This window comes from Mesoplodon mirus (genome assembly GCF_964341445.2).
Source record: "Mesoplodon mirus genome assembly, chromosome: 9".
Classification (NCBI taxonomy): domain Eukaryota; kingdom Metazoa; phylum Chordata; class Mammalia; order Artiodactyla; family Ziphiidae; genus Mesoplodon; species Mesoplodon mirus.
This window is the reverse complement of record NC_138985.1, coordinates 9,353,031-9,368,284: the sequence shown is the minus strand read 5'-3', so window position 1 is coordinate 9,368,284 and position 15,254 is coordinate 9,353,031. Positions and strand designations below refer to the sequence as shown.

Sequence of the window (15,254 nt, the reverse complement as noted above, 5' to 3'; positions counted from 1 at the left end):
TTCGCGCGGGCTTTTCTCTAGTTGCGGCGAGTGTCGTTGTGGTGCGCAGGCTTCTCATTGGGGTGGCTTCTCTTGTTGCAGAGCACGGGCTCTAGGCACACAGGCTTCAGTAGTTGTGGCTCGTGGGCTCAGTAGTTGTGGCTCACGGGCTCTAGAGCACAGGCTCAGTAGTTGTGGTGCACGGGCTTAGTTGCTCCGCAGCATGTGGGATCTTCCCGGACCAGGGCTCGAACCCGTGTCCCCAGCATGGGCAGGTGGATTCTTAACCACTGCACCACCAGGAAAGTCCCGTGTACACCTTTTTTTGTTTTACCAGTGACAAGACAAAAAAGACAAAGGAAGATTCTGGGAGAGGGGAACACAGGTTGCCTCTCCAGGGAGCCCGTGGCATCTCCAAGGAGTACTCCGAGCTCAGCCTCCCACTGTCTCTTGATCTAAGTGACTCTGCCAAGAATCTTGGACCAGCTGGGCCCTCAGTGAGGGTTGGGGACTTTTCTCAAGAGACACCGAGATTACTGCATGTGGTGGCCACAGCTGAGCAAACACACTTCCCCCACAAGCCCCTTGACTTCGGCCAAGTTCGTCTTGTCAACTAACCTGTAACTCATGAGGACTTTATGTACCTAAGGAATTCCAGACACGTGGTGTAGGTGCAAAGGAACATTTTGTGGGACATCCAAGTGAGATGCGCCTGCTGTGCACTGAACTTGTACTAAAGGGCGTGTGAAGTCATCTTGGCAATTTCTGTGAAATCACTGTCGGGTGCGATCCCACGTGAGGGTCCGTGCCAAGGCACTTCTTTTAGAATTATTGTCAGGAGACACCGTTTCCCTTGAGACTCTACGGTGGGCCATATGATTCGTTATGTTTCCCTCATGGCCCTGGCTTTCTGAGAATTCGGGAGTCTGACGCTCCGTCAGGAAAACCATTAACCTCCTGATGGCCTACGTGCACCCTCCCCGACCCGACTCCCTGGTCTTGACCTTTTCCTTCCTATTGGTTCTCAACCCCCGCCCCACACCCAGGGTACACTTGGTAACATCTGGAGACATTTGGGGTTGTCTCAGCTGCTTGGGGTGCTACTGGCATCTCAGGGAGAGACCAGGGGGCTGCTAAATGTCCCGCAAAGCACAGGACGGCCCATTGCCTGGCCCCAAATGCCAACAGCGCTGAGGCTGGGAACTGGCTCTGGTTCCTCTAACGTTAAGGCTCTGTGGGCAGCTTCTGAGACTCTGAAAAAACGTGTGAGGACCCTTGATTCCTAGAGCTGGTGACGGAATATGGGAGGGTGACAGGCACTGTCCACGGGGAGGGGTGCGCTGACGCACGCTGTGACCGCAGGGCTGACGTACACACACTGTGACGAGTGGTTCACGCGCGCGCACACACACACACACACACACACACACGCACACACACACACACCGTGACCGCAGGGGACCCACCTTGAGGAGCCTGAAGGCTGTCATCCAGCACGTCCGGCTCTGCTCGTCCTCGGCACAGAGCAGCCGCAGCTCCTTGGCCTCGTTCCTGACTCTGTTTGGCTAAAGGAGACGAAGGAAGACCCCGTGAGCGTCACCGGGAATCGGACACACAGCTCCCGTCAGGCAGGGCTGAGCCCACACACGGCAGGACCTGTCGAGCATCACTTATGCTCTGCCGGGCACGGACCGGCCCCGGGCGGTTGTGGCCACTTAGTACTTAGCTGAGTGGTCAGCCGTCCTCCCACGGGAGATCCTGGGGGACACAAACAGGAAAGAAACCGCCAGGCGGGGGAGGCCGACGGGGCATCTAGCTCCGTGCAGAGAATGCTGATTCCTGGGAGGGGGACCTGCTCTGGGGTCTCAGAAGGAGGCGTCTTCAGTTGCCTCCCAGGAAGACGGAGGACGCAGCTGTGGGAAGGGCCTGCTGGGTGAGCCGGCGTGGGGAGAAGCCCCCGGGGCTCAGGGCTTCTGGGGCATCTGACTGGCCCCAAGGATGGACCCGTGGAAAGGCCCAGGGGGTGAGACCAATGTCGCCCCAGAGCAGGGGACCGGAGCAGGGCAAGCAGCGGAGGCAGGTGGTCCCACCCAGAGGCGGGGCCGGGCTGTGACGGAGGAAAGCCTGCAGGCATAAGCTTGGCGGGTGTCCACAGGAACCATCCGACCGCAGGCCCGAGGGGCAGTGCTGGGGGGGACACTGGCCCAGCTCTCCGCCTCGGGAATCTGGAGGGGGAGGGGGGTCGGAACGACAGCCCGAGTCCGCTGACGCTGCGGGCGAAGCAGAGGCCGCGATGCCCGGCACATGGGCCGGGGGGAAGGGAGCACCGGCCGCCTGGGCCCCGACGGCTCCAGCCCCTCCCGAGGCCGCTTCCCACCAGCCTCTCATGCACCTGGGCCTTTAGCTGGCTTGCAGTCAGTTCGTATCACTTGTAACCAAAGAAGTTTCACCAAATGAAGAGAAGACGGCACTTGCGGATGGAACGGGCCCCTTGTGCCCCGTCTCCTCCTCAGGCTCAGAAGGCAGCCTGGCTGGGGACTCGGGCTTGCTCACTGGCTACCCGATGTGGGCAGTGGGGCCGGGTCAGTGCCCACCCTGTGAGCACCTGCGAAGACCCAGGAAGACGATGGGGGTATAAGCCTCAGTAGAGGGTCTCGTGCACAGAAGGTGTTCAGTAAGTATCTACTGTTGCGACGACCAGCATCACCACAGCTTCTCCGAGGGGGGAGGAGTGGGCCCCCCCAAAGTGTGTGTGTGTGCGCGCACACAGGCATGCACACGTATGTCTACATGTGTGCATGTGCTCGTTCACATAGTGTGTGCAGGTGTGTACATGCACATGCACGAGTGCACATGTGAGCGTATGTGTGAGTTTGTGTCCTCACACACGTGCACAGAGAAAGGGCAGAGCTGTGGTCACCCCCAGTTTAATGTCCTGGGGACGCCAAGCCCGCACAGAAGGTGTCAGCTCACTCAGTACCCTGGAGGCCACCCAGTGACAGGCTGGCGGTCCCTGAGCCACTGGGCCCGTCGACGGGCATTGCCCATCACAGACTATGCTTCTCTCTGAGCATCTGAGGGACTCAAGGACGGACACGTCATAAGCACACAAGAAATATTTTTATATGAATGAATAAATCTAGTGTGAAACTACGTTTCTGTTAAAAACAAACAAACAGACAAAAAACAGCGCCCAAGAAAGGAGGTCCCTGGTTTAATTCCGAAGTGCCCAGTGGGATGCTGTCTGGGGGTCTCGGAAAGCCTGAGGATGGGGTACCTTTATGCAGAAGCCGTAGTCCGTGGGGGCACCGTACTGCTTCCTGCCGGCCATCAGGGAGAAGATGCGGCTGTCCTCCAGGTCGGCCAGCAGCTGCAAGTGTCTGGGCTCCTGCAGGAAGGCGGTCAGACTTACGGGGGAGAACTTCTCAGCACAGACAAGAGCCAGTGTTTCACGCCCCCGTCAACAGAGGGCAGTCGGTGCGTGCTCTCAGCACCTCTCCCCTCTGACGGTCTACAGATTATAGCCATCGTGTAGAATAAGTGCTAAATTAAAACCACATCCCGCAGCCCCCGTCGAAAAAAACCCACCCTCCCAGTTCTCAGACAGAAAACGGTTACAATGTTATTTGACACTATGCCAAATCAAAGCAAAAAGTGAAAACCAGAAGATCTGGAAGCTAAGGTCAAGGTTAGGAGCACACACTCAAATGCAGGACCCAAGGCACCTCTGCTACGCTGTGTGATCAGAGTCCAGCTGCGTCCTCAACCGTCCCACCTCCTCCTGAACTCCCCACCCCGCGTCTGTGACCTGCTCTAGGCTACACACGTCCCTGGGCTCAGCACTCACGAGGATGATGCGTAAGCCACACATCAGAGCTGGGAAATCAGGAAGTTACCCTCCCCACTGCATCTGATGAAGACCCCGTCTGCAGAGGGAAGGGTGGCCGGGCACGCCCCTTCTCTCCTGCGGCTATGCCCCTCCCTGGTGACCACGTCCCTTCTCCCCAGAGGCCACGCCCCCTCTCCTAAGGCCACCCGCTGCTCTCCTGACTTCCCGGAGCGGCAGGACTGTGGCCTGATACTGGCTCAGCACTTTCCCCTGGGGTCCCCAGCTCCTCCACCCTCTTTCCTTCGAGAACAGAACAGACCGCAGGTCTCGGGTGTAAAAGCAAGGCCAAGGTCAGCTGGGTTCGTTCCCACGGCAGGCGTCCTCGGATGTTACAGGGAAGAATAGGTCAGAGGCGCAAAGACACCAAAGGAGACCCTGGCAAGGCCAGCCCGCAACACCCCAACTGTCCTCGGAGTCGGGCAGCCGTCTTCCACCCCTCACCTCCTCTTCCCACTGGGGATGCGCACAAAACTGTAATTTATTCCACGACATACCTACAATAACATGTATTAGATTGCCATTAGGGCGGCAATAATCAATCAAATATCCTGCGGCGAGCTTGGATGCCAACTTCCAAATTATAGAAACTAAGTTAGCATCTTCCAAAGGACTCAGGCAGGCAGGAGGCTCTCCTCCCAGCCCACAGAAGGGGCCCGGGCTGGCCAGCTCGGGGGTGGGGGAGTGACACAGCCCCGGGATCCCTAGGTCTGTGTCATCACCTGGTTTCCCAGGTGGGGCTGTGCACCAGGAAATCTGAGTTTAGCTGCTACACAATCAGCTTAATAAGTCACAAGCTGGGCGGAGCCCAGGGTGCAACTTAAACTGAAGGCCACGTTTACTCGGGACCCTCCCAGCCTGGTGCGACCGGCGGTCACGGCTTGAATACTCACCTTTGAAGCTCCCTTTGTGGAGCAATAGAGGCCGGACCGCCGCAGACACACGTGCAGCTTCTTCCACGACTTCCTTCCCAGCTCCTTCACGTGCAAAAACCCTTGAATCTCAGGACAACTACTGGAGTTTAAAAAATTCTGTTGAAGAGCCAATTTTAAAAGTCAGATAACGCCGACATGAAAATACGGAAGCAGACATATTACCAGCATCGCTGACACCGGAACATTTTACGAGTTACTAAAATACTCTTTTGGGGTTAAACTGAGTGTTTTCAAGTGATCGTTTTCCTTTCAAAAGTCTTAAAATTCCCATCTAAATTGGGGTTGCCTAAAACATAATTAAGTGTTTAAACATACACAAGCAAATGGACTTTTCTAACTCTGACAGAAAACACAAAGTCATAAATCTCCTAATGGACAGTGTGTTTAAGCATCCTGCCCTTTATTCTGGTTTCCCATAAAAATCCCAGTCTGATCCCCAGAGCTGGGGCAACAGAAGTGCCAGGAGCACTGATTATGAGCAGGTGGGCTGGGAGCAAGCATCCGGCCGTCACTTTGACCCCGTGCCCTCCAGGGAAAGCTGTGTATCCAGTGTCTGTCCAGCTCCTGGAATGAACACCCTCGTGACAGCCTGCTCTCCCGCCAGGTCCTCCCACCAGCCACACCTCTTTCTTCAGGGAAGAGAGGTCAGATCTGGGGTGACCCTGGTGAGGGACACAGCTCTTCCTGCAGATGGTACAGGCCACCTGGGCAGGTCCTGGCGCCCCCGGGCAGTGCTTCTGGCACCTCAAGACATCACCGTGCACGCTCACCAAGCATCAAGCCATCTCGGATCAGGCAACTAAAAAGCAGGAAACCACTTTACCCTCCTTGTGCACAGGCCACATAACTTAGTATGACAACTCTCACCCAGGGCAGACAGATGCTCTGGTTGGAGGGCCCAGGACACAGCACAGAGGCTTTCAGCTTCCAGAGGCGGAAACAAAGCAGGAAAAGGAGGGCTCAGGGCGGAATTCTGTAGGAACTACATTCTAGTACTTTCTCGTATATTCAGTGCCACCTGGAGAGTGCTGGTTGCCTTAGTGAATGGTTTATTCCCTTACTACTTAACGTGCTGTTAAGAGAGACGTCTTTAGGGCTGCAGAGGACTATCCCGACTTCCTGGTAGAGCAGGAGGCAACGGCAAGTGTGGAGAGGCATCCGATGGCCCCTCCGCTGCGGGGGCGGGGGGGCGGGGAGGGGAAGGCCAGGTTTACTTGGAACAGACCTCAGGAAGCAAGGAGACAGTGAAGACAGGTGTGCTTGTTTTTAGAGTATAAGAAGTTCCTTTGACAAGATTTTTATGGCAACCCAATCATTTTTCACTACCAGGTGGACCCAGGATTTTCGTAGAGATTTCCAGGGAGTGGTGCTCGGAGACAGGGGGAGCGGTTTGCAGAGAACACAGGACCTGCGGCTCCTCCACCCGGCCCTCCCGCTCCGATGGCCTCTAAGTCAGTGTATCCTGTTTCTAAGTGTTTGTTTTGCTTTGAAGGAGCCTGGCTACATGCAGCTTTCCCAGGGAAACACTTATTTCTGGTTACTCTAAATTCCACGGGGGGCCAAGGCTCGTACGTGAATAAGAACGCAACCGCTCCAAGTTTCTACCAGGCCCCCAGGACAGCCTGAGAGCTTCTACTTAGAGACTCCAGCAGAAGCCCCTTCTTGCTCAGTACCTGCAAAAGCTGGGTCTGACTGCCGTTGGACTGCTGGCACCAGGTAACCATCTGTTCTGGGAAGAAATTCTAGGCCGTGGAAAAACAAAGATGTCAGAGGTTAGCTTAAGAGTGGGGAAAAGCACACTTACAGGTATGCCAGTACTGAAAACTTTCCTCCAGGTAAAATTATGTACAATTTGTATTTAAAATGACCATCCTTTTTGTTCCTTTATCACACAATGTAAAACACTGACTTCAAAAAGCTACATTTTCCCTTCAACACTGCGCCAAGCTTGGAGTGTCTGTGATGCCCACTATGACCCACGTCTGGCAGTGCACCAAGGCAGAGGGCTGCCGCGTGTCCTAACTCAGGGACACAGATGCGTGGCACGAGATAAAGAACCCCTGAAACTAGGAGATGCGCACAGAGATGTGAAGAGGCCTTTTCTGCTGCGTTACCCAAAAGCAGTTACCAAATTTCTTCCCTTCAATAAAAAAGCAGCTAAACTATCAGAACCAGAAGCTGATGCTGGGACCTCTCCCCCAGTTGCTGCTGCCGTGCCTCAGAATTAGGACTGGCGCTCATACCACGGCAGGTACGAGGCTCCCATCCTGACATCCCAAAAGGCAAGGACCCCACCCCACAAAAAAACAGAAAAGAAAAATCAAGCAGAGTAGTTCAACCCATCTGGATTTTGATTTCTCTACTGATTCTTCCCCCAATAATCCCAAAGTAATACTTGCTATTTGCAGAGAATCATGCGTTTTTATTTTGCTGAGTATTTGACTACGTGACTCCAACTGAACTAAGAACTTTCAAAATAACTGAAGAAGCCCACTCCACCTCTCTCTCTTCATTTAGAGACTAAGCCCCCCTCTCTCACTCCAGCTACTGGGAGAAGGTGATGGTTACCTCCGGCCAGAACAGAGGCATTTAGTTAAGCATCAGAGAGAGAGAGTTTCAAGCCAGGATTGCTTAGTTAACTAGCAACTCAGATTCTCAAACCCAACCGCCACCCGCTACACCTCAGTTATCTTGTGACCTGCTACTATGAAGCTCAAGTACAAACTGCAAGATTTCAAGGGTTCCAAACCCCAGACTCAAAGAGATAAGACTCACCGTGGGATTTTTGAAAAACTCGTATTTTGCATAATTCTTCCTGAATAAGAATTTACTTTCACTTGCCATGGTGCTCTCTACCTGGACCACCAGCTCATGGTCTTCCAAGCACCTTTCTGCAGAGGAAAAGTACTGTGTGAGATAAACAGGCAGAACCTTCAAGGCAGCCTCACAACCCATTACAAAACCTCCTTGACTTTTCTGTTCCTCTTCAAACATCGTGAGCCAAGACGAGGTCAAGAACCAAAAGTAAATCGAAGCCTCTCTCTAATGTGTCATCTCCAACGCATAGGAGGTCTTAGGACACAGAGTATGAGTAACTCAGGTCAGTCCTTACTTTCATATACTTCTCAAGTTGGCATCAACAGAAGGCTCTGCGCAGATGATTTTGCCTTTAAATTAAGAAATGTCAACTCTTGGAAAGAACAGGGACTCTTAATGACTGGGAAAATGTCCCAAGTCACAGAATAGTGGGAAGGCTCTGAGCCAGGAGGACGCACGGGCGGGGCGCGCAGAAGCAGGACGGCTTTGATTTCGTGAAACTTAGGGCGTAACACGGGAGAGAGCGACTACCAGCAGGAGCCTGTCCCCACGCCCGGCTGCCCGCCGGAGCCCACGCTAATCACGCACACCCCGGAGCTGTTCTCACGGCGGGACTGTGCCGCCGGGAAGGACACACACGTCGCACAGCACTCGGGGGAGCGTGCACGGACACACGCGCTTCAGTGCCCGACTCGGCAGCGGCATCACCCTGGGGCGGCGTTTCCCTCACAGTCTGAGCACTCTGGCTCCACGCGGGGCACGAGAGGCACGTGGCCTGACGCCCTCACGTGTCCCTGCACAGCCTGCTGACCGGGCGGCAGGGAACCAACCACGTCCAATAACGGGATACGGGACAGGAGCAAACGAGCCCAGGGTGGCTTCGACGTGTGAACTGAGGCCCAAACGGCGGAGCGGGAGATGCCACGAAATCGACACAAACGCCCCGTCGGCCCTTCCCAGGTCCCGCGCTTCCTTGCACACGGCCAGCGCGACATCCCCAGAGAGTCCCGTCTTCCAGGAAGGATGAGGTGTAGGGTGAAAGCGTTCCCGAGTCAAAGCCATCTCAGCACGTGGGAGAACTCCTGCCCACGAAGGACACGGTCACCAGGCCACTGGTCCAAGCCGGGCCCCGCTGGCACACAGAGCGCACGAGGACAGGTTGTCCTCGGTAGAGACACAGTTAGAACCTGAATTTCCTCCCCAGGATGAACAGGAAGCTCAGGCACCTCAGGAAGGGCCAGACCTGGCACCACCAGTGAGCCACAGACAGGCCCACTGGTCCCCGGATGAGGCGGGACCTGGCAGGCAATTCAGGAACCGCACCCCCTGCCTGATGACGCCCCCAGGACAGAGCGGAGGAACCAGGAGCAGCCTGAGCGCGGTTCCAACGGCTACTCCTGCTGCCAAGATAGGGCTTAGCACCGTGTCATTCATTTAAAACAAACCCACGACTTTCCTTGAGATTTCTGTTCAGAGAAAACATTTCTGTGGTTATGGGGAAAAAAAACAACTATGGCCCAATAACCTGCTGATGGTTGGTTTGTAGAATTAAAATTTTTTACCAGGTACAATAAGGAGTAAGAAAAGAGCGGGGTGGACCTAAGTGAGGCAAGGCAGATGTCGGGTTTCAGGGGCACAGGGCCCTCCCAGCGGGAGTCACTGGCTCGATGGGGCCCCAGGATGCTACATCCCGGGCAGGCTCCTCTCTTCCCAGGCCTAGCTACCTGGTAGAGCCACATACAGCAGCGTGAATGGACTGTGAGCGGTCCCGACAGGAGGTGCTTCTCTGCCCCAGGCCACTCCGCTGACCCCACGAGGCCTGGGAGACCTACAGGTGGAAACCAAGGCCGCTGCACCCTCTGTGGCCAGTGGTGGGACCAGGACTGAGCTCCTCAGAGATGCCAGAGTTGTCGGCCTGGCCTCCCACTGAAGGCCCGGGACCTGTGCTCACAGCTTTTAAAAGGCCACCGGGACAACCTCAGCTCAAAGCTCTTTTTGTCCAGTTCTGATTTTCTCTATGATTCTAAAGACACATATTTTCAGATGACCTCAGGCAACAGTGTTAAACGATCACGTCACCAGCTACAAATGTCATATGATCACAGTGGCCTTAAGTAAAATGGCCATGTGACTTTCCATCCAAAAGGACTTTTTGTACAAATGGAAGAGGAAGACGTTCCTCAAAGGGTATTTGTAGTTTTCTGATGTCCAGAACTAAGGCCACCATCTATGCCGCCACCATACTCCACATGAGAGACACTGAAAACTCAGACAACTCAAAAAAAAAAAAGCATATTTTGTAGACTTTTCAATGATGGCCATCCCACTCCTGGGCATATACCTGTACAAAACTCTAATTCAAAAAGATACATGCACCCCTATGTTCATTGCATCACTATTCACAATAGCCAAGACATGGAAGCAACCTAAATGTCCATCCACAGAGGAACGGATAAAGAAGATGTGGTACATTTAGACAATGGAATATTACTCAGCCATAAAAAAGAATGAAATAATGAACGTGGATGCAACCAGAGATTATCATACTGAGTGAAGTCAGAAAGAGAAAAACAAATACCATATGATATCACTTATATGTGGAATCTAAAATATGGCACAAATGAACCTATCTATGAAACAGAAACAGACTCACAAACACAGAGATCAGACTTGTGGTGCCAAAGGGGGAGTGGGGGAGAGAGAGGGAAGGATCGGGAGTTTGGGGTTAGCAGATGCAAACTAGTATATATAGGATGGATAAACAACAAGGTCCTACTGTACAGCACAGGGAACCATATACAGTAGCCTATGATAAACCATAATGGAAAAGAACATAAAAAATGATGCACATACGTGTATAATGGAGTCGCTTTGCTGTACAGCAGAAATTAACACAACACTGTAAATCAACTACACTTCAACTAAAAAAAGCAGCGTATCTCACTTCTGGGGCCGTGCAGCAGACACAAGAGTCCTCAGCAGAAACCTGGGTGGTCCTGAGGGGTGAGGTGGGGCTGGCAGACCTAGCGCCCGGCCAAGGGCACTGGGAGGTGTCAGCATCTCACCTCGCTGCCCCCTGAAGCCCCTCACCACCCGGCGCAGCCCACGTAACAAAGACGGGAGCGCTGAACAGCTGCCCAGGGCTTCCCGGGCTGTGGGGAGCTGTGTGCAGCATAACACGCCCACAGAAAACATCCTGACGTCTGGATCTGCCCCATAAGCAGCCTTCCTGCTAGTTCTGTATTTTAGTGGGGAAAGGGTGTCATTTGGTGCCTTTCAGAGGTAACAGACACAGAGACAGAGATGGACAAAGATCAGCCTGCAAAGGCCACTCTGAGCCCCAAGGCTGAAGGCAAGGCGGCTGCTTCTCCCCGGCCCCTCTCTGTGCAGATGTCAGCATCTGGATGTGCCGGTCATGCGACAGGGCGGGCGTCACGCCCTTCTCATCTGACCAGGAACCCAGAGCAGCGAACAGCCCGAGGAAGGGTTCCTGCTTCTTCCTGAGATGTTTCATCCTGATTCACATGACAGCAGAACCCCCCCTGCCAAATCCTTGAGATGCACAGGACCTGACTGTGACCCTCCTCGGTCGACGGTGCTCCAGGCTTAAAATTAAGTCCTAGCCTCTCCCGCTGACCCACTCTGACGCCCGTGGTCACTCAGGGCCCATCTGTGGGAGCCCCTGCACTCCCAGGGGGATGGAGTTTACAGGTGGGCCCATTTTCAAGTTCACGGGGGGCACCAAGATGCTATTTTTCATGCCAAAGTTCCTGGTTTTCGATATTGCTTTAAAGTATAGTTTGTGTACTTGATACAGCTGCAGGCTGGCTGTGTAACATCCCTACGTCCTCTGCCTATTAAGGTGTCCTGGCTGAAGTGAGCCTGGCTGCTCACCTGCAGACAGGAGGGCAACGCTTCCCAAGGCAACGGCCCCATCCCAGCCCCTGCTGGCTGGACTCGGGGGCTGTCCGGTGGCACTGGCTGGGGACAGTGGTTCCCCGTCTGAGCTCTACCCAAAATACTGGAGCCGAAACATCCCATCCAGGCTGGACTTTTGGGGCCACTAACGGTTGGAGAGATCAGGAAAGGCATGAGTTCCCGGGAAATCAGGAAACACAGGACACGGTCACCTACGACCACTGACACTCAGGGCTCTGCCCCGAGTTTTCAAACCAGCAAGTGGTGCAGGAGCCCACAGTGGGGACCAGGAAGGGCCCTTGGACCCGGCTCTGGCAACAAGCCCAGTTCAGAGAGACGGCAGAGAGGGTCCCACCAGCAAGAGGTGCTGCCCACGCCGGCAGCTGCCACGGTTCCTGCCCCTCTGCGAGCCTGATGCTCTGGCCCCGCGGGGACCCTCGGGGGCTGCAGACCTCACACACGCACGTGGTCTCCTGTTAGTGGAAAGGAAGCCACCTCGAATGGCTGTCCTGGAAACTGCCCCATGTCCCCTAAATCATCGCTCGTTTCCGAGTGTGAAAAGGTTTCATACTGTTAAGGATGTGATATCTTAGCTGCAAAGATCGGCATAGTAACTGTGCTTGGAAAGCCTCAATTCCTAAGGCTGTACATCAGCTCAGTGCTGGAAGAGTGGCCTGCTCACCCCTCCATTACCGGGGACCGGTGGAACCACCGGCCTTAGGGCTCTGCAAGCATCATCTCCCTTCGGCCTGAGCCGCCAGCCTCGTGTATGTGCAGGTCCCAGGAGCATCCCCAACGTACACCCCATGAGAAAGTGACCTTCTAAAGGGAGAAGCGGTGACTGGGGATGTAGGGCTGGTGGCTGTGCCCTGAGAATGGGGGCGGCGGACTCATGTGCCAGGGGACCCAGGAACACGCCCAGGACGCTGTCAACCACAGAGAACGCTGCACACCCCACCCAAGGGGGTTTATGCTGAACCACCACAGGGAGCTGTGAAAGGCACTCCCACAGCCCTGCCCCACGGGAGGCATGAAACAGGGAACTGGACCTTCCTCTTCCCACTACTGGGCATCTGACCATTAGATGCTGGTGGATAATGGAAGGAAGAGGATTTTCACCTAAATAACAACTTAATGGATCAAAAACAATATTAAATAATAGGCTTGGGGCTTCCCTGGTGGCGCAGTGGTTGAGAGTCTGCCTGCCGATGCAGGCGACACGGGTTCTTGCCCCGGTCCGGGAAGATCCCACATGACGCGGAGCGGCTGGGCCCGTGAGCCATGGCCGCTGAGCCTGCGCGTCCGGAGCCTGTGCTCCACACCGGGAGAGGCCACAACAGTGAGAGGCCCGCGTACCGCAAAAAAACAAACAAACAAACAAAAAAAAAAACCTGTGCAAGAGTGAGATTCTGAAAGCACCAAGGGAGAGAGGCCTGGGAGGGTGGAAGGTGAGATTTTAGGACAAAGAGGCAGGAGCATGGAGGACAACGCACAGACCGCCTGCTACGCTGGCTGGCAGGGGACACTGCAGTGACAGTCTGGCATCTGGTGGAAGAGGTCTTCACCTGAAGGCCCACCGAGCACCCCACTGCTGTCCCCCACCCGGAGCTGCTCCCCCCCACCCGGAGCTGCTCCCTACCTAATCCCAGGTGCGGGTGGTGCTCCACCAGCGTCCAGCTGTTGTCGTCCACACAGTGACTTCTGTAAACCAGCAACTGGCACAGGTCCCTGGCTGTCGTGTCCGCCAGAATCTCCACCACTTTGCTCGTCCCGTCTTCGCTAAAGACTTTAACATCCTGCAACACAAGGCGGTGATACTTACAGATGAACAACCTTGGGTTTTCAGAAATAAACACTGAAACAAAAGAAACAGGAAATGTATGGACAGCAGCGCTCCAACACATGTATAATTGTTCTTCCAGGCAGCAGGTGACCAGAGGCTGCGGGTCCGCAGGCCACGCCCGGCGACACTCCCCTTCCCTTCTCCCGCCCCCAGCGGGTGCGCAGGGCACGCGGGATCACAACACAGGTTCTTACAACGCGCCCTGAACACCTCGGGGACACATGGCCAAACCAGAGTGTGTGAGCTACTTCTCTACCACCTGTCTTGGGAAGCGAGAGAATTCCTTTAAAATACTGCTGGCGGTCTTGGAATTGGACATTTTACACTTGAACCAATTGTGAGAACAAACAAAGCAACAGAAGGCCCGCAGAAATCCTAACTTCCCGCGACTCCAGCTGTTCTCCGTTTCCAGGGTCCTCAGTGCAGCAGACAGCACCCAATGCCTCCGCTGTCACCGCCCCTCACCTTGTGCTCACTGAGGTGTAGGGAGAAGGCGAGAAGTAATGTGAATGCGCTGCAATTGAAAATACTAAAAAGAAGGGCACAGTAAGAGCAGTCACAAAACCCTCTGGCCCCAGCCCCCACAAAATTACAAGCCAGCTTAGTTTTCCCAGTGTTGTTCAAAGCCATGACCTACGAACAGCTCCCAGGCAAGGGGGTGGCCAAGCAGAAATCCAGAGGATCAAAAACCTACCCTGCCCCAGCTGCAAAACGACGGGGTGCCGCCTTTAGGGGAAACGTGAGATGCTTCAAAAAATCTTACCTCAACAGCATGGAAAAAGCAGTCAGAGGAACAAGATGGCATTTTAAATCGAGACTGTCCCTTGAAGGGGAGAGTGTCCCAGCCTTTTCCCACTGTCCCTGGCAGGCAGGGACCCCTCTCCGGGCACCGATGGTGGGGACGGAGCCCCGGCGGGCAGGCTGTCTCTGGGCAGCAGGGTAGCGGCTATGAGGCTGCCTCGGGCTCGGTCCTCTAGCTCGTGAATCAAGCCACGAGGGGCAGGCCAATCAGGTCCCTGGCCGGGCCTGATGCAATCGTCCCCCACTCCCACTCCGGAGCCCCCGCCCGAGGTGGAGGTGATGACAACACGACGACAACACAAGGCTCAGACCAACACTCCAGAAAGATTCCTGCTCATTCTTTCCCATGGCAGGGAACTAACAGGCAGGACACTCGGCCTGAGCACGTGTGTGCCCTGAACTCAGACCTGTCTGCCAAATCGCTCGGCAACCTTGATCCCTGCAACCCACGCTGTCACTTGCGGAGCTTTCTGTGGTCTGAGTGTCAGCTGGTCTTAAAGAACTGGACGCAGCTCTCTGTCTGTCTGTCTCTCTCTTTCTCCGTCCTTTTTCTCGTGTTTTTGATCAAGTGCAGACTTTGAACGTTTCTTTCCACAGCGGGGAGTCTGGCAGGGCAGCGGGTTGCTGGGATGCAGTCCCATGGGGATGGCACGTTCCCACAAGGACCGTCCCAGCCGACTTAGGGCTCACTCAGCCGGAGGGGAGGCAGGACTAGCCCGGGGCACAGAGCCCTTCAGCAGGGCAGGGTCACCGCCCCCGCTGTTCCCGCCACCTCTCTGCCAGCCCCTCAACCCGGGCTGGATCAGAACTGAGGCGTCTGCTTCCAGCTCACATTTATCTTTAAAGAAATCCACCCCCTGTCTTTTCTGGAATTGACGCTGCACTCAGTGACAGCTCCACTTCTCCAAAACCAATTAAATATGCACATACAGCTGTCATGACTAAGTATATAAAAATAAAATTTAACTTCAACGAGAAAATGTCTCCGGTCTATAGGTAAACACTTTGTAAGAACAAATGCATTAACATAAAAGAAAAACAAATTTTAAAAAAGCAATGAATTCACACAATTCCT

General features: G+C 54.5%; 1 protein-coding gene across 4 annotated transcripts in view; it reads right to left on the bottom strand.

The window, feature by feature from the left end:
• The window catches only part of GRB10 (growth factor receptor bound protein 10), a 191,044-nt gene that overhangs the window by 27,993 nt on the left and 147,797 nt on the right, over positions 1–15,254 (bottom strand). For all 4 annotated transcript variants that reach the window (XM_082632732.1, XM_082632734.1, XM_082632733.1 and 1 more), the window contains 6 exons: positions 13,175–13,331; positions 7,576–7,691; positions 6,474–6,542; positions 4,759–4,896; positions 3,257–3,367; positions 1,446–1,544 (listed from right to left, as the gene is read on the bottom strand). In XM_082632732.1, coding sequence (XP_082488858.1) covers positions 1,446–1,544; positions 3,257–3,367; positions 4,759–4,896; positions 6,474–6,542; positions 7,576–7,691; positions 13,175–13,331 — 690 coding nt within the window. The remainder of the gene's footprint in view (positions 1–1,445; positions 1,545–3,256; positions 3,368–4,758; positions 4,897–6,473; positions 6,543–7,575; positions 7,692–13,174; positions 13,332–15,254) is intronic.